Source organism: Gobio gobio (assembly GCF_949357685.1).
Source record: "Gobio gobio genome assembly, chromosome: 8".
Taxonomy (NCBI): domain Eukaryota; kingdom Metazoa; phylum Chordata; class Actinopteri; order Cypriniformes; family Gobionidae; genus Gobio; species Gobio gobio.
This window is the reverse complement of record NC_137114.1, coordinates 43,211,775-43,235,773: the sequence shown is the minus strand read 5'-3', so window position 1 is coordinate 43,235,773 and position 23,999 is coordinate 43,211,775. Positions and strand designations below refer to the sequence as shown.

The 23,999-nt window shown below is 38.3% G+C and overlaps 1 protein-coding gene across 1 annotated transcript in view; it reads left to right on the top strand.

Annotated features, from left to right (window-relative positions):
• The window catches only part of timm50 (translocase of inner mitochondrial membrane 50 homolog), a 45,855-nt gene that overhangs the window by 728 nt on the left and 21,128 nt on the right, over positions 1–23,999 (top strand). The window contains exons 2-4 of the mRNA XM_079824627.1: positions 2,037–2,196; positions 2,691–2,722; positions 20,583–20,604. Of these exons, the coding sequence (XP_079680753.1) occupies positions 2,037–2,196; positions 2,691–2,722; positions 20,583–20,604 (214 nt within the window). The remainder of the gene's footprint in view (positions 1–2,036; positions 2,197–2,690; positions 2,723–20,582; positions 20,605–23,999) is intronic.

Sequence of the window (23,999 nt, the reverse complement as noted above, 5' to 3'; positions counted from 1 at the left end):
ACATACATTTTAGACTTTAAAAAGCATGAGGAAGTTCTGATAGCTTGTAATGTAAATCAATGAGATTTGCAACACTATAGCAGACTTTACATAAAATGTAAATAAGTTGAATCTGCCAAAAAAACATAAACGTTCCTTAAACACCTGTTATATCATTTCATATACTTGTATTTTAACATGATTTTTTTTAAGTACATGTTCATTTTGAAATATTTCTAGCAACATCTAAAATGTATTTAGTGACTAAAGATTTTACAGCAAAAAGACCATGTGTCTGAAGACGTGTAGAATATTGTGTGAATAAAGTTGACCGTGTTGATAATTTAGAGGCCTTAGAAATCTTCCAAATATGATAGAGTAGGCTTTATAGGGTTAAACTTAGTTTGTTCTAAAAAGATGCCTCTCTCTACTAATCTGCGATATAACCATGGGCGTCGGAAGCAAAACAAATGTGGGTGGGTCCTCTCTCAGAATTTTTTTTACTGGAGTAGATGCCGTTTACATTAAGTAGCCTACAAATATACCGCCTTGTTTACTAAACGTCTGGTTAAGACAGACAAAAGTACGGAAATCACCAAGTCAATTAGAGTGGCGATAGTGTAGGGGTAAGACGCATGGCAGAATATTTTGACGCAAATCGACTAGGGGTTCGAATCCGCCTTTTGCTGAACTCGCACTACTCCCTTTTCCCATCACATATCAGAACGGAAAGGCATTTATTTTCAATAAAAATGGAGAATATTAGAAAAGTGGAAATAAATCATCTAACGTGTTTAATGATAAGTGTTTAAACAGAATTAGAGACAATAAAAGTGAGTTATAAGGTCTTTTCGCATCCACATACAATGGTTCCGACGCCCATGGATATAACTCCTCTTTTATCACCTGTTCCTGTGCCGTTCTAGAAATCGCTATATTATAAAAATCATAATTTTTTTCTACAACGATTTAATGTAGGAGATAACGTGAACTTCACCAAATCGAATTCCATTAGTTTTTTCGAAAACAATATGTAATTTCTTACTTACCAAGGTTCAAAGCAGCCAAACAAAACTTACCTATACGACAAAAGAATCAATTATCCCGGACGAGCCCCCAATTGTTACGTTTATCTCGGCGATCGTTTCGATCGAAAATCGTTTAACGCCTCGTGATTAAACAAAGGGCGCCAATGTGAGTGTGCACACCGACGCGCAAAAACGTCAGGCGTAAAAGCGGCATTTAAAAAAAAACGGCTTGGGTTAGTTTTTTTTTTTTGACGCGACGCGTTAAAAACTGGCCGACCAATGAGATTGGCGCTTTTGTTCACGTGCCTGGAGCTGCTGAAGTTACAGTAAAACACGACTTGGTGGCACTCAAGTACAAAACGGTCTTGCCGAGCACACATTGATACGACGAAGAGGAAGTAAATAGACAAAGAAGAAGATGAGCTGCTAATGCTACTTGCCAGTTAGCAAAAAGTGTGTGAATGGTTTTGGCAAGCACGCAAATACTGTCTCTCTTCTTCGTCTGTGTGACAAGCGAGTGTCAGAAGCGTAAAGTGCCGCAGCACCACCTTGTGTACCAGGAGCGCCATCTACTGAATTTGCACGTTCACTCTGTGCATCGCCAGTGAAAATCGCTTGGGTGTGAACACTCAATACGCGCCAAAATACGTCTCGGAAAAACGCTGGCGATAAGTGTGCGTGTGTAGAGGCCTTGACAATAATGCCAAATGTTATATCCTCAAATTACCATTGAGTGTGGTTTAAAATGACATTTTTACATCAGTGCTGCTGTATCATGCAAGGTCAGGATTCCTCTATTGCCTGTTGAATACAGATAAAGGCTGAACGTCTGTCAAAGGACAATGGGTTTCATTAAGTTACCGTTCAGAAAAATCCAATTGGTGCATATTATAGGAATTATTAGAAAGTGGCTGCTGTGTAACATTCCAGGTTCAAGAGTTGGCATTCTTGTTGTGAAATTGACTTGAATCTCACGGTTTGTAATTTACGCCGTTGTAAAATGGGATGCTTTTGACACGTCGTTTACAGGACCAGCCTCCTCCAGAGGGTGATGACTCCGCTCACAAGAAAGATGAACAGGGTGAGGACAAGAAGCAGAAAGAGAACACGGCATACGCTAAGAAGATGGTCCTTCGGTTAGCAGGAATTATGGGAATTGGAAGCACAGTCGGCATCATATACATATTCGGTGAGTTTGGCTGTTGCTTTCTTATGCTAAGGGTGGGCACTAGAGGATTGGAATTTTTCTTTGAACATTGTTGGATTATTCAAAAACTTTTGTGACTGTCATGTTTTGGATTATACAAAAATAATTGCATGATTGGATTATTGGTTGGATTACTCTGGATCATTATGAAGACAATGGGATGACATGTATTTTGTATGAAAATCATCACACATGTGATCAACATATATGGGCTACTATGGTGATTATTTTTTTTATACTGTTTGTATTAGAATATTAAGTTGTGGTAATGGCAAATGTATTTAACATGTATGTATTTAAATTTTGGCTGTAAAATATTAATTTAGACATTTTACAAAAATGTAGACAAAACTAATGTATTATAAAAAGCTTAAATTAATTTCTCATCTCATTAAATTTAGTTTTAATTTGCTTTTTGCTTACTCTCAAAGGTTTGAAATCATGTAACTAAAATTATGAGTGTTTCTGGTCTCCAGGTAGCAATTCTGTGGATGAACAAGGCAATAAGGTAAGCATGACCTATCAAAACCAGAGTTTTAGAGTTGATTTCCAGCTCTTAATAACAAGTTATTTTTTGCTCTTGTTAGTATTAAGGGGTTTGATGAGGAATCAGTAAGTGGTGTACATTGCACCCATTCATTGTCTATATGTGTTATACGTCTATTAGGGCTGCACAATTAATCGAATTTGTAATCGTGATTACAATTACGGATGCCACAATTATGTAATCTTTCAATAAAATGTAATCGCAATTACAAAGAAAAGTCCACTTATATTATTCTGTGTACTTAATATGTTTTTCCTTAAGTTTTTTCCCCATTGTTTTTATTTTTATTTTTAGTATAACATTATAATACCATGCATATTTAAACTTTTTTTATTTAAAGAAACCAAACCAATGCATGTTTGACTTTTGAGGCTTAATGCTATAGAATAATCGTAATTAATAATCGTCATTACAATTTCAAGGGAATAATCGACAATTATAATTTTTGTCATAATTGACAAGACGCCCTAACATCTATACGTGTTATACGTCTATACGAGCTATGCAAGGGGCAATTCTAGGATGTTAATATTAGGGGAGCTCAGGGTATGAATTCATTTAATATATTGTTTGTATACTAGGGTAGGCATGAACAATGCAGGTTATACACTACCTATCAAATCAATCCCTGGCCTGTATATTTCATTAATTTATAAAAAATTTAAATATGTCATTTTAAATAACCAGCTAATATCCATTCATTTTGATCAAGAATATAGACAAACTTTACTTTATATTAATGTAATTGTCTAAATTGGCAATATGTGGGAAATATATATTTTTTAAACATGTAATGTTTTAAACCGTATTATTGTTAACTACATTTTTGCAGTAAAATTAACTTTAAAGAAGATCTATCATTTTCATTCATGGAGATTATATGGAAAATGTGCTTTAATGGAAAACAAACACACTTTTAACATGAAAATGACACAAAATTACCACTATTACCAGTAAATGGCTGCAGAGGACCCCATTTCGCATGTTTTGCATTTGATTTATTATAAAATGAGTATTATAACAAATTTGAACAGTTTTATTGCGCTGTAGTATGAAGTACAGCAAGAGTGAAAAAACTCAAAGTCTCATGCCATTTAGATGAAAGGAAGCCCAGATTTTTACAGTGGATGGAAAACCGTCTTGATTTGCTTTTGCATCATATTATGTAAACTGCATTTATTACAAAAAAATGACACAGATGCAGATGATAAAACAATCTATCAGTAAAATGCACACACGTTGTCCTCTGCTTTTGAAGAACACACTGAATAACACAGACTAAAATACGCCAGTTTAGTATTAGTTTTAAAGGGCAGTGAGGCGATCACCAATTAGTAAACATATTACGGAGATAATCGCACATTTTTAGGGGGGCTGGGTTGACATTTAGGGTGGCTAAATCCGTCTTAAAATGGGCCTAGTGAGCTATGCATTTCACCACCTCCTCAAGAAAGAGGAAAAGAAGTTAATATCAGATTAGTTTAATAGATTTAGTTCGTGGTCTAAAAGTATCTTAATGGGGATAGTTAATGACATGACATTTCCTGGCTGTCTAGCTCTTTTTTTTCTAATATGGTAATTTTAACAAGCTCTAACGCCGCACTATTTTTCCCGTGGCACACTTCCTCACCTGCACTCCCTCTTTCTATTGAAACTTCACTCGCTTCTGGCTCTCAGACAGTTCAATCAGGTATCGGTGTGAGGATTTTCGCTCTGCAGGGCCCACTTCTCACAGTGCTGTGAATTTCCTTTATTCAGCGAGCAGACTTCTAGCACCTCTCGTGGTGGCTCTCTTCAAACGACTCTCTTTACAAAGCCAGTCTCACAGGAGACTCTGTAAAAATGTGTTTTGCTTGTCGGTGTTGCATTTTGTACCTCTCCCCTGTGTGGAAGACCTGTGCTACTGTAATTGGGGCTTGACTTTGATGTTGTGACATGGACCAATATTTTGTATTTTTGATGCACCTTTTGCAGTTAGTATGTAATGCTCAGAAGAGATTCTTAATGAATTCAGTGTCATATCCAGTCATAGTGAACTATCATTATATAAATGTGACTGATCGCAATTGTCTTATAAGGATCGTTTACGTCATCATTAATTTGCCGTCATGTTGATACAAACTATGATTTAATTTCATCTGTGGAACACAAAAGGAGATTTTGGGTGGACTATCGTTTTAAGGCGTTAAAGGCATTCGAGCTTGTAAATGAGCATTAATGCCTGTTTGGCTTCTAAAAGATCAAATTAGCAAGGTTACTTTAATGTGGAAGCCACCCACTGTTTTTCACCTTCAAAGGGGCACACTTCACGAGTAGATGCCAAATGCACCTAGTCTGGCGGCATGTGCCAGAGGTGTGAGGTGTGGATTAAGGAAGGTGGTCACCTCCACCTTTGTTAGACATCCTGTTTTGTTACCTGCTTAATGAGAGCCCACTTGTAAGGGCACACTTCACAGGTCAGTGTGACCTCAAAGGAGTTCAGAGGGCCATTGGTGCCTGATCACACACCTCATTTGTTAGATTGGATGAGTTTTACTGTTCTCAGCTCTTGTGATCTTATTGTGAGCACAAGACCTTCGTCCTGTTCCCGTACTGTCAGTTTTTCTTCGTCTCAGGGACTGGCTTTATGAACGGTCTCACACGCTTCTTCTGTCATCTTGCCCTTATTGTAAATCAGTAGAAGAACAATAATAATAAACTTGTATTGCAGACACAATTGTACATTTATAGTTTAAAATGTTGGGGTCTCGTGTGCTCACCAAGGCTTCATTTATTTGAGCAAAAATACTAGGAGTCGGCAGCGTGGCCAAAATCTTATTTCATGATACGAGAAATTTCATGATAACGATATATATCACGATATAGTTTAAACAAGAACAAAGAAGCAAATTACAAACCATAGGACAAATACAACAGAACAATGAAAATATACTCAAGTTAATTTGATGCGATTTTAAAATGTCAAAAATCTACGTTTTATTTATAATACGTGCTTTCAGGATTGGGCGATATGGCCAAAAATCATATCTCAGTATTTTTTTGGTTGAATGGCTATATACTGTATATATCCTGGTATTTTCTACGTTTTTCTATTTGGATAAAAAAAATCTGTATTTTAATAACAATTTTATTTCACATCCTGCCCAATGATGTTGATATTGAAGGCTATAAACAAGTGAATGTAATGTAGGCTATGCAATATATTATGTGCAAAAAGGGGGCTAAAATCACATTACATTCTAACATTGTAACATTACTATCTATCTGAAAACAAAATTAATACTTCACTAAACTAAAAATGAAAATAAAAAGCATATTAGCCTATATTTGATTACCCCATTATAATGGTCACTGTCATAAAATATACTTACTTGTAGGTTTAAAATTCCACATATGGCACATTTATTGTCCAACAACAAATATTTTAGAAATATGTATATTTTAGTCAGAATGATTGCGTTCCTATTCTTTTGCGCTCCGTCTGTTTGAAGCGGATGCTCGCGGCAGCACTTTTTCACGGAAGCCTGAATTTCAGAGGAGATTCACATGCAGAAGGCTCGTCCTCTCCGGACAGCAAAATTGACATATTTGCATGACTTTCTAACATTTACAGATGGAGAATATACCTGTGAAATGTAAGTTATGCACTGAGGAAACCACATTTCAAACACATTAAACACCGCAAGTATTTATCTGTCTGTCAGCTCAAGTAGCCAATCTCTCAGAGCATCTGACAGGGCAAGCTGCTTAAAACTATACGTGTTAACTACAGTGGTAAGAAAAAGTATGTCAACCGCTTGCAGAATCTGTGAAAATGGCAATAATTTTAACTAAATAAGAGGGATCATACAAAATGCATGTTATTTTTATTTAGTACTGTCCTGAATAAGATATTTTACATAAAAAAACATAGTCCACAAGACAAAAAAAAATACTGAATTTATTCAAATGACCCCAATCAAAAGTTTAAGAACCATTGATTCTCAATACGGTGTGTCGTTCCCTGGATGATCCAAGGCTGTTTTGTGATGGTTGTTCATGAGTCTCTTGTTTGTCCTGAGCAGTTAAACTGCCCAATGTTCTTCAGAAAAATCCTCCAGGTCCTGCACACCATTCAGTTTTCCAGCATCTTTTGTATATTTGAACCCTTTCCAGCAGTGACTGTATGTTTTTGAAATTCATCTTTTCATACTGAGGACGACTGAGAGACTCAAACATAACTATTAAAAAAGGTTGAAACATTCACTGAAGCTCCAGAAGGAAACATCGCGCATTAAGCTAAAACCTATTGAATTTGAAGATCAAGGTAAATTGTACTTAATTTGTCTTCTGGGAAACATGTAAGCATCTTCTGTTGTTTCTGAAGGGCAGTAATAAATGAAAAACATAGATATTTAAACAAAATAAGAAAAATTTGGACATCTTCATCCTGTTCAAAAGTTTTCACCCCAGACTCTTAATGTGTCGTGTTTCCTTCTGGAGCATCAGTGAATGTTTCAACCTTTTTTTAATAGTTGTGTTTGAGTCCCTCAATCGTCCTCCATTAAAAAGATGGATCTCAGAATCATACAGTCACTGCTGGAAAGGGTTCAAATATGCAAAAGATGCTGAAAAACAGAAGAATTAGCAGGACCTGGAGGGTTTTTTCTGAAGAACATTAGGCAGTTGAACTGCTCAAGACAAACAAGAGACTCAAGAACAACCATCACAGAACACAAAAACAGCCGTGGATCATCCAGGGAACGAGACACAGTATTGAGAATCAATGGTTCATAAACTTTTGATCGGGGTCATTTTAACAAATTCAGCAATTTTTTTTGTCTTGTGGACTAAATTTAAATTTTTTTTACGTAAAATATCTTATTAAGGAGAGTACTAAATAACATGCATTTTGTATGATCCCTCTTATTTAGTTAAAATTATTCCCATTTTCACAGATTCTGCAAGTGGTTCACATACTTTTTCTGGCCACTGTATATCTTACTAGTTATTTTGAAGCGCTTAATATAAAGCATGTGTGTGTCATAATTGAGGACACGTTGTATCATACACTTTCCCTGCATCAGCTCATTCTGCGTACTCCGCTATTTTTCAGATGCGTTCGTATCAATCTACTGTATATCGATATAAACGGTATTGCCTCATTCCGTATGTTTCTAAAAAAAAATCGATATATCGTACAAACTCGATATACCGCCCAGCCCTACATGCTTTATATATAATTATATGCCTTTGTTTGATCATTATTTCTGATGGCACTTAAAACAAATTATAATTTACACAAAATGGACATCAAATATTTTGCATAGATGAATTATGAGCAACATTACAGATACCTAAATTTAGTGCTGATATTAGTTGGTAAAACTAATAAAAACAAAATAAAATTGAATTTGGAAACATTGTTTTATCATGAACTAATAATGAACAGTTTTTTTCACAGCATTTATTAATTTCAGATGATATATTATGGTTCATTTGTTCATGTTCGTTGAACATACATTTGGGTTAATTTCTAGAATTGATTTTAAAAAATATTAGTATATGCAGTTTAACATTAATATAGGTCCATGTTAATAAATGCTATAGTGTTCATTGTTGGTTCATGATACCTGATGCATTAATGAACAAGTTATCAAAGAGGAAGGCAAAATGAAACGCTTCATTTTTGTTAATGTAAACAAAAAAGTCTTAATTTTAACATGCAAGGAACTTAACTATGTTTAGTTACCACTACTCGAAGTAGCATAAGCCGCGTTTCCACCTCAGGAACTTTCACCAGGAACTAGGAACTTTGGGCTGGTACTCGGTGTGTTTCAACCGCAGGAACCAGGGTCTAAATGAAGTTCTGGGTAAATATTTCCCCCTCCAAACGACCCTGCTCCCGAGGTAGTACTTTTTCAAAGATCCGGAACTTTCTCGGGTTCTTCGACTTCGGCGCTGAACATGCTGATTGGTTGAGCTCACGCAGCATTTTATTTCAACCGGCTTTTTTAAAAGTCTTGCGAGGTTTGTTCTACGTTCAGTAATATCAGTCTTGCTCTTTCTGTCGGATGGCGTGCGCTGTCTCAGAAATCGCACAGGGTCAATGTACGTAATAGGTGATAATAACATACTTTGTCTTATTTTAAATCTAGCTTTACGAGCTTTCAGAATACGCTTTAGTATCAGTGCTCGTCTCTTTTCCGCCGTTTTGTTAATAACATAAGTAAACCAATACATAACCAGCAAAACCAGTGCTGCTTGCATCTCCTCCATACTTATTGTTACAGACAGTATTGCACAAAAATGATTATTGTCCGTCGCTGACTGGGAGGAGCTGTCGCGCGCAGTCCTACATCACCGGACTAATGCCTTATCTTCACGGTACTTTAGACCGTAGGGGAAATTAAGACAGTAGCAGGTCTGGGGGAAAAAAAAGTTCCTGTAAAAAAAGTTCCTGGTACAAATTGTTCCGGGTAATTTCGGTGGAAACGGGGCTATAGTAGTAGAAAAATAAAGCAGATAGTTGGCAAATAGAACCTCTGTGAAAATGTAAATGTAATAAATGTTTAATTTAAGCAAACAAAAAAGGGACTCTCTTGGGTGAACAAAAAATATGATTAAGGGTGCTTTTTGGTGCGCACCCGGGTTCGATTGACATCAGAGTTCGTTCGTTTGGATGATGTGAACGCTGGCTTCCGAACTTCGCACCCACGAACCGTACCCGAGTCCGCTTAAAAGGCGGTCTGGGGTTCGGTTCATGTGAACTCCGCTACGGTTCGCTGCTGAGGTGAACGCAATCGTACTAAATCACGGAAGTGAACCGCTATTAATGACGTATGATTTTATAAAAATGTGTGTTTGTGTGAGTTTCACTCATTTTCCTGGCGAGTGTGACTGATGTACTGCAAGCAGAGAGCTGTAGATCTCATTTCTGCTCTTCTTCAGCGTTCTTTAGAGCATTTGCAGTACATTCGTGGCAGAAAGACACAAGTGCCATTACGTACTGAAGCTTTGGTAACAAAACCAACGGTTCAAAAACAAAAATATAAAAGTGAGGTGAGCAACGCTATGCATTTTGCCACCTTCTCGCTCGCCGTCTTTACCAAGCAATCGTGTAAACAGGTGCTGCTTTGACGCAAACGCACCCCGGATCGGACCCAAATCATATAATATGAACACAGTCCAGCGGGGGCAGGCGAAGGGGGGTCCAATCGAACTCTGGTTCAGTCCAGGCAATCTAAACAAGTGTGAAAGCACCCTAAAGTTTCCACCAAATCTAGTTGAGACTACTGTGATTTTTAAAATCTTGGTCTTCTATCTTCATTCTATTTAAGTGACCCCAGATTTTTTTGGGAAAATGTAGCTATACCTAGAAATGTATGAATGCCACAAACCCAGCGGCGTTTATGTAGAAGTTATGATATAGAGCCACGGTAGTATATGTTTTCATAGCTGTTTCATAGTAGTTTGGTTACTGCAAAGTAGATTGGCTGAAGTATGTTTGTAGTAAGTAGCTCTTTGGTTTAGCTCGCTGTACAGACACACTTCTCACAGCACTCCGGGTGAGATCGCAGGTGTCACCTCATTGCTGCTGTGCTCTATAAACCACACACTTTTCAAGCTCTCTTTAAACTGCGGCATGTGCTGGCCTAAGGTGTGTGCATGGGAAAATCTTGTTCGCTGGTGCCACCTCTCCTAGTCTGCTTCCTTCACTTTTTTCAAAGGGCACACTTTGACATATGTTTGCAACCACATAGGAGACAAATGTGAAGTGTGCCAAATCTTTGCTTGTAAAAATTGGCACCTCTGCCCACTCCAATTGGATGTCAATTAGGTGACAGTGTGGGACTGGGAACCTGGTTCTCTTCCCATGGAGGGTTTTTTTGGTCTTTTTTGCCAGGTGGAGAATTAAGAACTAAATTTACTTTCAAATTTAGGATGGAAAATTATTAGTTTGGTACCATTTTATTTTCAAATTGCTTTGAATTTGTTTTTAAATACTTTATTTTTGTCTACTGTGCCTTCAACTGGCCCAACTGTTTTATGGACAGAAAACAGCATAGACTAAAATATCTAAATTATTTTATGTAAATTAGAAATGGATATTGTCGACCCAGCCTTAGCGTCCACACAGCTGTCATGTTATCAAGCTTATCCACAATTTGCACAAAATAGACACAATTTGCCATCAGAGCATCGCTAAATAAATGTCACACATCCATTTTGACCAAACCCAAAAGTTGCTGTTTGAAATTGCTTCTGACATCAGCAGTCATATTAATATAGTACGGTAGTGTCCAGCCTCGTAAGAAGTTTTAGATCAGTGTTACTCATTGTGCGGATCGCACCAGCTTAATCTGCGGCTCGCATGGCAGTAAATAATACAATGAAATGATCATGCAGTCAATACATATATTTCATAAAATCAAGCAGGGCGATAACATAACCCATTAAAAACTCAAAGTGTCTGCTCTATTACAAATAATAGCCCATGACTAACTGCGGAGTTGTCAGTTTTGGCTGTTTTTCCAGCTTTTAACGGCGAATGTGCTCTTATAGATCAACACGTTCTCATGAAATGCGTATCTACAGCACAATTGGTATTTATTGTGCAATTTATAAGCCAAAAAGACTTTTTACGTGCATATGATCCGCATTGTCAACTAGGTTGAGTGGTGTGGGTTACGTGCCAGCATCATGAGCACAGAGCGCCAGAATCCAGTTCTCTTTCACTCTTGAACAAACTATAACACACACAGAATTATGCCTAAATGTCCGTTTTGTCGAGTATCCTCAGAAGAACAGTTTTAAATGAGTTAAATAACGTCTTAAATGAACAAAGAGTTGGGAGGAAATGGATGCGTGTGACGGCGCGCCAGATCCGTGTCATGTTCGGCAGCGGCAGATCTTAGTTTGAAGCCTAATAAATGTTTTCTACATTAATTTGGTGTTTTACTGTGAAATTATTACATTATAAAATGTGTTTTAAACAGAAAAATGTGTGAATAATCTAGTTTAAAACGGCACAAAGAAAGGTTACATTAAAAATATATTATGCCTACCCACTATCTATCTACCTTTTGTATTTATTGCATAGCATATTGTATGTTCAGGGATGACAGACTGATAATCAGACATTATTACTGGATGTAACTTCTGATACTTTGCGGTAAAAGTGGCTCTCCTATTGATTTTGTCCTATCAATGTGGCTCTCCTGAAAAAAATAGCGAAGACCACTGTTTTAGATGATCGATCCCTTTAAGGGCTTAACCTTCACATCTAATAGCTATGTGTAAAGAAAGGATGTACCAATACTGGTGTTGGAATTGGGTCTGATACTGCACTCGTGTACTCGTTTCTCTACCCAATATATGTATTTTTAAATACAATTGCAATCACTCAGTAATCTGCAATTAGCAAAAATAGCATTTGCTGTATTAGGACTCTGGGAAAATTGTGGTATGAGTGTATCCCTAGTAAAAAAGGCTTGAGGTGTTCTCTCGGGAAGATTGCTACCTCAAAGCTTGAGTTCCTGTAGGCTGTGGATCGTCACTTTGAATGGGCACACTTCGCAGGCAGTTGACATGTCATGAGAGTTGTGAATGGAGTGTGCCAGGCCTTTCAAAGATGAGTCACGCGTCTCATGCGCAAGACACCGGCGAGACTTCACTCATTAGCCTTCTCGGCAGAAGGTCTTGTCACCCTGCCAGAGTGTTTTCGCACCTCAGTCATTTAGTTGCCGAAAGCTCTCAAAAGAACATTCGACCAGTTTAACCTGTAACGGTAAAGAGTTTGGAAAAGCCCGCTGTAAGTGCGTTGTTTGTCATCAACCACTGTTTCACATTTGACATTTAGCACACATTTGACTTGATTTATATGTTTACAAAATAAGTCCTCGGCTGTTATAATTTCCTGCAAGCAGGAACCAATTTTACGCTCAAGGACTATTTTGAAAAGAGGAACCTTCACCACAGCCCTAACCTTCTAACAGACTGTTTATCCAGCATTTGTCCTCTGAAAAAAACCTTTGAATAATGTCCTACCGAAACAAGTGACTTGAAGGACACACTTAGCACAATGTGGTATGGTAACGTTTGTTGCCTATACTTTTGTTTGGTATAATGACCCTTGCCTTTTGGACTGGTGATCTCCTAACAGGGCACACTTCACATGTAGTTGAGGCCTTTTTGGAGATATTTGTGGAGTGTGCCAGGCTGTTGGGTGCCATTTTTCACAACCCAAGGTCTTAATTGAAGGGCACTTAAGGGAAGTGACAGCGTGAGACCAAAGGCTGAATCCTTTTCTCATAGAACAAGTTTGAATCTGTATTAGTTCATAATGGATACAATGGCTGTTGGAGTTAGTTTCTGTGCTTCAGAATTAGCACATTTCCTCAATATTCCTCAGTGCTGATATAAGAAATATCATCAATTTCACAGAATTTTGGGTTCGGTAGAAAAAAAAAGTATGCTAACCAACTTGTGATATTGTGAATTAAGGCTGTCATTTTTGAGAAAAATCTAATTTGAACGGATATCAAATATCAAGCAATGTATTCGAAAATATTAAAATATCTACGAGCGCCGCCCCCAACCGGAAAAAAATAAATAAAACACAACAACACCGTAACGGAGATTCAATCACTAATGTATTAACAGTCTGACAGTCATAAACAGGGCTCAGGCCATAGCCTGTCTGGAAAAACAAATTGTTAACTTAATGTTTGAAACAGCTGGTTATCAACTTAATCGATATGAAGTGCCACTATGCATAGCCAATCACAACATAATGCAACATGGAAAAAAACAGTATCAGAACAGGCACAAACAATAACGTGACAACTTAAACAGCAGCAGGAGTACGGCCTATAGCCTAGCCTAATTCATTTCTTTATATTGTTTGCTTAAAACACTAATCTATCAACTTCATCTGGATCAAGTGCAGCTCTCTTTTTATTGACGATGTTCCCCGCGGTGGAGAACACTCGTTCGGAGCGCACAGACATGCCTACCACACACAGGTATTTGCGCGTCAATGTTGAGGGCATTGGTTATCTTTAACGGTTACTTTCCCATCTGCGGTGTAGAACCCAAAATGTTTCCAGACACTACTTTTAAGATGTGTTTGGGTCGTAATTGTCCGCTCAGGCTGGCCGTTCTGAAAGTCATCTTCCATTTTCAAAACAGACTGGCTATTATTCGCTTGATTTGGTCATGGGCCTACGCTACAATACGTTTAGAGCGCCCTCTATTGGATGAGATGGCAAACACTAAAAAACAAACGGTCTAATCATAGAAAGGTAAAAAATTCGCTACATGGCACTTTAAAAACCGGATAGTTTATTTATAGTTCGATTACGGATATTTCACGTCATGTTCGAATGCATATTCGAATATCGAATAAAAAGTGACAGCCCTATTGTGAAACATAGACTGTAAAAAAAGATGGACGAAGCACCTTCACTCTATTTCGTTGACGTAAGTGAAGCCGCCAGTGTTCAAATATGTCGCTGAAATCTTGTTTCTCGAGTCTGCGCAGTAGTGAGCACGAAGATGAGCCGCGAAATCAAGGTCCCGCCAACACTCCCGCCTAATCATCAACTCTGTGAAATGAACAGTTATGGAAATGTAGAGATTAAAGTTAAAGCTCCAATCTCCTCTCGAAGTTCCTGAAAAATGTCCGTTAGTGCCTCAGTGACTACTTGTCTCAGAGAAGCTGTCAATCATAACATCACACCCCCATTTTTATAGCATCAAATAACTCATTTAAAGAACGAATACTTGAACTAACATTAGCGTGATTTAAAAACGACCTAAAATAACAATTATCTTTGGAAAAAATGTATTTGAAGTGTAATTGTTTAGTTTGTCTATGTCCCATTACATTTTATGGAGAGGGCTTGCTTTATGACCTATAGGCTTCATGTCCACCAAAGCTTTTTTTTTTTCATTCAGCTGGCTGGCGTATTCAATTGTTTTCAATGGGAGCGCTGTGTTTTTAGTACGCCATAAGTGTAAGAAACACTGAGCGCTGCAGAGAGTTGGAGAATGTTCAACTTTAAGCAAAACCCAGCACTCCTCACTATCACTTTTCACCCAGCCGTCCAATCACAGTGGAGGAGGGGCGGGACAAATACAACACCGACCAACCGCCACATTCTGCGTGTACAACGTCAACAGATGAAAACAAGCAGTTTAATAACGGAACCAATACAGAGAAACAAACTATCTGTGAAATAAGATACTAGTAATACTTCCACGGATATTCCATCTATTCCAAGCAAAGAGTCTCAACTGAAAAAAAAAAAATGCTGCACTGCCAAAACGCTTTCAAGCGCCCACAGAGAGACGTTTTCAACCGGTGCTTCCAGTCACCTGGGGGCAATCGAGACGCGTTAGCTTCAGTTTTCAGGACTCGTGTGACAGGCTTGTTGTGAAATGTTATCACAATTTAAAATAACCGTTTTCAATTGGAATGTATTTTAAAGTGTAATTTATTCCTGTGATGCAAAGCTACATTTTCAGCATCCAGTCTTCAGTGTCACATTATCCTTTTTTTCAGGATTCTGTTCAAAAGAACAGCATTTGGTTTTATAATCATAATCTCTCCATTCAGCTAGGTTCATCAACCATAACTCCGTCCAGGACAGCCAGGAACCTTGGAGTTGTGGTTGATGATCAGCTAAAATTCACTGACCACATTACTGCAACAACCCGGTCCTGCAGATTTGCGTTATACAACATTAGGAAGATTAGACCCTTCCTATCAGAGCAGGCCACACAACTCCTGGTACAAACTCTCCAGACTGGACTACTGTAATGCTCTTCTAGCGGGCCTTCCGGCATGCACTATCAAATCCTTGCAATTGATCCAGAATGCAGCAGCGATGGTAGTCTTTAACGAGCCGAAGAGAGCGCAAGTCACGCCTCTCTTCATCAGTCTGCACTGGCTACCAATAGCCGCTCGAATCAAATTCAAGGCACTGGTGCTCGCCTTCAAAGCAACCACTGGTTCTGCACCAATTTACCTTAACTTGCTCGTTCAGACTTACACACCCTCCAGAAACTTGCATTCAGCAAGTGAATGACGCCTCGTGATGCCATCCCATAGAGGCATGACATCACTCTCAAGGACCTTTTCCTGGACCTCCCCCACCTGGTGGAATGACCTGCCTATCTCAATTGACCTATCGGTAAGCCCCTCCCCTCGAACTCAGATGAGCCAATAGCAGTTGAGTATCAGTTGCGCTGGGACCGGAACTCGGACATCTTTAGGTGTCAGCGCCATAGAGAAACATTTTGAAAATCTGAAGCTCTCATCGGTTTGATGGTGTTTATGCTACAAAACTGCTAAAACGTGGTGCCTGAGGTACTGCAACACTGATTCCAGGTCTCCTGAGAGGATTTTCTGTTTGTCATACTCTCGTTAAGTTACGATTAAAATCCCTGCTAACATACAAACCGAAATAACTAACTGTTCTCACGTCATGTAACGTTAACACTGTAGGTCAAAAACACGAAGGTCTACATTTCAGTGCCTCTCCATATTAAACTGGTTATTTGTAAATTAATTTCATTTTAGATATGTTTAAGGTCTACATTATCTGTCCTACTAAGGAGGACTCCTATTTTGATGGGTATTATAGTGTCCGGGTAACGAAAGGAAGAGCTCGCACGCAGTTTAAAGGTCCCATGGCATGAAATTTTCATTTTATGAGGTTTTTCAACATTAATATGAGTTCCCCTAGCCTGAATATTGTCCCCAAGTGGATAGAAATGTTGATCGGTGTAAAACCGAGTTGTGGCTGTCTTTCTCTGCCTTTGTGAAAATGACAGGCCAGACGAGCCAATCCTGAAGTCTCCTGGTTTGACGTCCAAGCAGGAGCGGTTACCTCCCTTTCCTCCGCCCAGAGAATCTGGCACGCCCATGCAAACGCTCGTCGAGAGATCATTGCATCATTGCTTGTGAACGAGTGAACGCTGGCAGTTTCTCAGTGTTTGGATGTACAAATGAAAACAGAAGTCTTTTTTCAGTTCCTTCTGATCTGTGATCAGTGATTTCTGATGTGTAGCTAATTATTTATTATTCGTGCACACAATGCGGCTTCTCTCTCTCCAGACAGAACGGTGTTTTCGTGTTTTATATCTTGTGAGTCAGTGTTTTTGTACGTCCTCGTCGCGTCTATCGGTTCTAAAATGTGCATACAGTCATGAGTTTCTGCTCAACATCAGCAGAGATAAACCTCACACACGCCGAAGCTCGGCCTTCAACATCCCCGACCCACAGTACTGCATCTGGCCCACAGCGGAGGCACCAAACGCGGCGTGAGATTAAGCAGAAGGGGGGTAAGGGTGAGCATATCCGGGCTAGCCAGCCTAGCCCCACAATAAACTGGATTACATCCGATTACTGCTGTTGTGTCTTTGTTTGCGCGGTGTACTCAACGCGCGTCACTGACGCTTTTATTTTATTTTAAAAATAATGCCATTATCAACACTTACTTTTAACTCGTTCATCTCGACAGCTGTAATGGTACTTTGCATGTGTTACCAAGTTGGTAGAATAATGATGAAGAGGACTCGGCGTGACTGGGACTCGTGTTTATTCAGAACTCTCAGATACAAACACAATAAACTCGCGCTGATTGACAGCGCTCTCATAACTCAGTAGTTACTATAAATAACTTTGTTAGCAATCGCTGAGCTCAGTCTCTGATACATTAGTGATGTCCGGTTCGCGAACGATCTTTCTTTTGAACCAGTTCTTTTTAGTGAACCGAATCAGTTCACCAAATCGGACTGAATCGTTCTAAACGGTTCGCGTCTCCAGTCAGCGCTGATCCATAATTTACTAAAGTTACTAACTTTCTGACATGAGTGACAGTCCCTCCGACTAGAAATAGACTAATAACCTAAAGTATATGCTGTAACTAAAACAGTTCAGACATGCTGAGAACTGATGTGAAGTGAACTCAGGTCCATCCGTCTCTCTGGCAGACTCGTGCCTGCTCGTGCCTCGTTAAACCACGCCCCCTCCGCTCATATAAAATGCAAAGATGTCAGCCAATCACAACAGTGGGTGTTTTTACTGAAGTCTCACAGCAGACACGCCTCTTGAAGCAGGGCATTCAAGCCACAGGGCAAACAGCAGTATAGAAAAAATGCCTTTTATTTCTAAATTATGACATTTTATGATGTAAAAGTCATACTAACAATATAAGTACAGCTCAGGAAACATTATAAAATAATAGAAAAATGCCATGCCATGGGACCTTTAATGGAGTTGTTTTGCAGATACAAAGTTTACCAGTTATTAACTGCACCCTCGAAAAGGCATACGGTCTGTATATATGTGTGTTTACTGTGAGTTGTTTGAGTGTTTTTGTGTAATTTGCTGTGTATGTTAATGGTAATGCAATGGAGAGAGAGAGTTTGTGAATGAGACGTTAATGCGTACTTCTTATGCTTTGTTTGTTCAGCTCTTACGAGGATTTTTTGGAGTGAATAACGATGCAATAAACTTGATAAACCATCAATTAAGTTTGGCCATCATTCGGACGGGATATACGCTACAATCTGTGTCCAAAAACATCTTGTGATAAGGTTTTCACACTGACAGCTGTACATTGTAAGATATAGCAAATCCGTTTGTTTACAGATTATACAGTATACAGGCTTACAGATAGGTCAATTCGAGCAGCCGAGTCTGTAGCCATTTTCAAAAAATATCTAAAGACACATCTTTTCCTGCAGCACCTGACCAATCAAGAATAGCACTTATCACTCTATTCATTTTCTGTCTGTCTATTTATTTAAAAAAAATATTGTTTTAGTTGCTTCTATTGCTCTCATTTGTAAGTTGCTTTGGATAAAAGCGTCTGCTAAATGACTAAATGTAAATGTAGTTTACTTTTCTTTGGAAAAGTCACTTTTAATCAATTTAATGTGTACTTGCTGAATAAAAATGTTTATTTCCTTTAAAAAAAAAAAACCCGACCTGACTGATATATTACTGCCTGAAAGCTTGAGATAACCTTAAGCTTGTCTTAAATGTTCCACTTCAGCCCAAAATAGCATTTGGCCCTGTGTCTCTGCACACTGTCTGTGTCCGTTTTTGTCCAGTGGAGGGTGCCAGAGCGCTTCCAGCACAATGAATGTTTGCAGTAGGAGAATGACTGGTTATAAACAGGCCCTGTGCCCCTGTTGTGGGTCCCACCAGGCAGTGACCATGTGGTGATCCTGGATCCCAAGTGTGCCAGAACATGCTGACATTGGTTTGGTGCTTATTGGTGGACTGGTGTATTGTTATTAAAAGACTAAAGAAGTATATTTCTTTCTTTTTTTCAGTATATATATATTTTTTTACTACACTGTAAAAAATAATGCCTTAGTATTTATCCTAACTATTTGCACCAGACTTCTAAGTATTTTGAACTCATCTAATTTGTGTTTAACCAAATTGACTTTGCATGTCTTCAACAATTAATTTCAACTCAGTTTTCCTCGCAAACACAACTCAAATACTTTGTGTAGCAGAAACATAATTCAACTGAGTAAGCGCCAATAAAATCTCAGATCTCAAGTGAATACACTTATACAACATGCATATGTTCTATTTCACTATATGTAATAAGCAGTATGAGGTAGAGACGAACCACAATACTGCTATAAACAGTTGAGCAAAGCAATTCATATGAGGCACTGCCTACCTGTCGTCAGCCTAACGTCAGGCTCCGCTCGTCGCTCCAAAACTCCAACATGACAAACACGTTTCTAAATCCCATCTTAGTAGAACATTAAACAATAATAACAAGCCGTCTACTTCATTTATCTTGCTTAAAAACACATGAAGATAAATAAATTCAACATTTTATCTTCCAATTAAATCTCACACAAAGCATTCTGGGAACAAGAAATCTCCTTACCCCCAGTAAGTAAGTTAATAAAATTGTGTAATAAAGTTGTGACAAAATGTTCATTTAAATATAATACTGATCAAGCAGCAAACATCCTCGAAACAAGAACGGTCACGCCTGATGTAGACAACACGGTTATAAAATTACCTTAAACATGAAAAATTGCTTGATTTATGTTGCAATATGGAAAAATGCGCTGTCACCATGTGAAAAGGGTTCATTGCATCAGCCAAATCCAGCAGTAAATGTAACTTAAATAGTATGTTGGAAATGCACATGTCTACAAAGCCTTCTAGATTACTCGGGATAAGAAGTGTGATTATATAATAATACAAAATATGTTTTTGGTACAAATCCAAATTAAGTAAGATACTCAAATTATCCAAGTAAAGATTTATTTGCAAAAAAATGTACAGCCTCAATGATTATTTTTTATCTGTGTAAGACAATATGTATTTATTCTAAGCAGGTTTGTCGTCTGCCACTCTAAATGCTCACGCTCTTTAAAGCAGGATGGATTCTAATTGGCTGTCAATGTTTTTATCATTCATCAGCAAGAAAAAAATAGTTCTAAAAGTTATATTGTTCCTCTGTGCCGTTATTGTTATAGGTGTGGATTCTGCTATTCTTTTATATTTAGAACGACTATTTTTATTGTTATTGCTAGAAAATGTAATAATATTTTGTGTGTGTGTGTGTGTGTGTGTGTGTGTGTGTGTGTGTGTGTGTGTGTGTGTGTGTGTGTGTGTGTGTGTGTGTGTGTGTGTAATTTGTTGTGGGTGTCAAGATATCTCTTTCTAGTTTCTATAAAGGCAGTTAAATGAACTCTCTTCAAACCCACAGTATATCTTGTAACTTGAAATACCAGTGGGACATGTCTGCGTATCTTAACTCTCTCTCTCTCTTTGTTTTTTTTACAGATTCCAGATGAGTTTGATAACGGTAAGTCCTCCCCTTATCTGTACACATGTAAAGCACAAAATAATAACCGTAAATTACCTATATAATAGTCTATACTGGGGCCTGTTGTGGTTGGCATTTTATTCCTACAAACATTAATCTAATGTCTTACAGATGTTCATCTAACTGATAAGACAATTTAGTTTCACTTTGAGCTGTGCATTTCACTCCCTTTATACACAAAGTTAAGGAGGAAGTTAACATGACAAAAAAAGTAGAGAACTCAATTATTTGTAGACCTTCTGTCTACAGGCGTGAAATGCTGTTATTCCCCGTTCTTTTATCGTATTGCTGGCTCCGTTGTGCGGCCTGTTTTAGCAGATGAGGACCCTTCTGGCCTGCTTGTTGTGTGTTTGTTCACCTGTCAGGTTAGCAAGGCGCATGATGGATTTCTGGTGCCATGCAGCACTCTTTACCCAGTGCCAGCGGGTTTCAGCCCCCTTCACAGCCAAATGAACCTCTGCACATGACCCCTGCAAGCCTCAATCTCTCACACACCCTGATTGGCCCTTAACCAGTGGCATGTGGCACATGTGCCAGTTCACAGTGGCAATTGTTTCATTGCTTTCATTCATGCTGCATTGGCTCTTAATTGCAGCTTGATTAATTATGAGGCGAATGCCTCTTTTTTGTGAGTTTTAAAGGGCTACTTTACAGAAATATAGAAAATCAGTCACCATTTTGTAACCTTTTTGTCGTTCCAAACCTGTATGACTTTCTTTCATCCATGAAATCCGTGTTTTTGTTTTTTTTACACAAAACTAACATTTGACATAAAGTGTGTCATTTTGGAGCTTTAAAGGGATAGTTCACCCAAAAATGAAAATTAGCCCATGATTTACTCACCCTCAAGTCATCCGAGGTGTATATGACATTCTTCTTTCAGACGAATTCAATCTGAGTTATATTAAAAATGTTCTGGCTAATCCAAGCATTATAATAGCAGTAATAGTTGCTCTGTTTTTGAAGTCCATAAAAAATGCATCTGTCCGTCAAATAACACGGCTCCGGGGTGTTAATAAAGGCCTTCTGAAGCGAAGCGATGCGATTGTGTAAGAAAAATATCCATATTTAAAAATTTATTAAATTTTTTTCTACTTCCATCACTTCCGGCGAATAAGGTCAAAATACATGCAAAATACCGGCGCGATCATAGATATATACATAGATTCCTCATTAGTGCCTGCACGGACCGGTCGAATGAGGCATCTACGTATATAGATCTTTGATCACGCCAGTATTTTGACCTTATTCGTCGGAAGTTATGGCGCTGGGAATACTAGATGACATTCGTCTGATAAGAGGTAAAAAAATTACATAAATACTGTTTGGTTTCTCGCAGGAACCGATCGTTTTGTGTCTTAAGACATCAATGTGTCGCCACGAGCCGCATGGTTTAATATGAATTTGTATGTCTGTGTTTTTACTCTCATTGCTCTCATACTCTAAAATATCCCCATTGACATGCATTATACGACTATCACACTGCAACGGTTGGAGTTAAAAATCTTCATTTGTGTTCTACTGAAGAAACAAAGACACCTACATCTTGGATGCCCTGGGGGTAAGCAGATAAACATAAACATTTTGTTTTTCGGTGAACTATCCCTTTAACCCTGTGTCCTCTTTCACTTAATTTTATATGGAAAATACACCACTGTTCAAAAGTTAAAGATATTAAAGCCCTAAGATTAAGAACTAAGTGAGGGAGTAAATGATGACAATGTTATTTATTATAGGTATACTGTTTGGCTTCCTGTCAATGAAATGGTGCTATAACTATTTCAGTCAAGTACATCACCATAAAAACCAAGCCATTAACTACAGATACGCTGTCTTCAGAGGAGGCATTATCATTAATAGAGTAAAGGTAGAGACGCCACATATTAACAGCGGTAAAAGCAGACCACCTGCGCTTTTCATTCACCGCTGATGTCAATTGAGATAACCGGCTGCTTTCGCTTGCTCCATGCAATCGTTCGGTCTCATCATAATTACGTAATTAATTCCACACATTCCCTGAAGTGTCCTTCTTCTCTCCCCCCACCTCGATTTATTACCTCCGAGCCCGGAGCGCTGCTGTCCAACACTAATGCTCCTATAGCTTTTAATGCCATAACGAAGGGCCATGATTACTTTAGGGACCGAGGTGAAACGCCTTCTCCCTCAAGGGAGTGGAGAAGCAGGTTTTCTGCCTCTTGGGCCCATGATCACCCTCCCTAAAATAGCAGAAGGCCAGCGTGGGGAAGAAGAGTGGACCCTCGATAAGCGGCGTCCACAGGGAGAAGGCAAGGAGGCGCGACTCTAAAACCTTTTCTGCCATGCCAAGTGCCGGCATTCAATGGAAGACGCATACATGCACATCTTGTGCCAGCTCCCCGCCTCCTCATAAAAAGCTGCATCACGCAATTTGTACTGGATGGAAATTGGCCAGAGTCATATTTTTAGTGTCTGTGATCTCATATCAATAAACATATGTCGTCTTCTCTGTTTGTTTAAAACCTTGGAAACCGCATGGTTTCATACTTGTGTTACTGGTATATGGTATTATGAGTGGAAGTTAACGACAGATTCACCCATCACCTGGGTCTGATATCTGAGATGACAAGTGTAGTCTTGTTTGAGGTGGCACCGTGTGCATTCAAACGTGTCAGGAGGGGTTGTTTTGCTTGAGCTTATACACACAAAGATTTAATCTCCAACCGATAGCAGCAACAACAAGCTGGAAATAAAAAGGCAGGTTTGTGTAAAAAGCTTGGGAAAGCTCGATTCTTGTTCAAGGCGGTGCACTGATTTATTCACTTCTCCCTTTTTAAGTCTGCATCTCAGAAACTTTCACTTGAAGAAAAACTTTTTTTTAAAGTCTGTAATCTTAAGGTCTGTTCACACCAAGAACAATGACTATATAACGTCCACACAATATATGATAAAGTTCTGTTTCCTTCAGGAATCTTTCTATGCTGATTTGCTGCTCAAGAAACATTTCTTCTTATCAATGTGGAATACAGTAATATTTTTAAACAGGATTTTTTTGATAAACATAGTTTAAAAGAACAGGATTTATTTGTAACATTATGAATGTTCTTACTGTCCCTTTTGTTCAATTTAATGCATCATTGCTTTAATAAAAGTATCTATTTTGTGCTTAACAAAAAAAAATTCTGAATAAAGCTGCTTTGAAACCATATTTATTGTGAAAAGCACTTTACAACATTTTTTGAAGTGGACATTTAAAAGGTTTCTCTTTCTATTTAGCTGTTTTAATATTTAAGATATATTGGTCAACTACCAATTTTTTATTATTTCAGTTAGGAGAAAAGAACAGAATTCAAGCATCAAGAATGATCCAAAATCGTTCAGTAATATTTAGGGGTGGG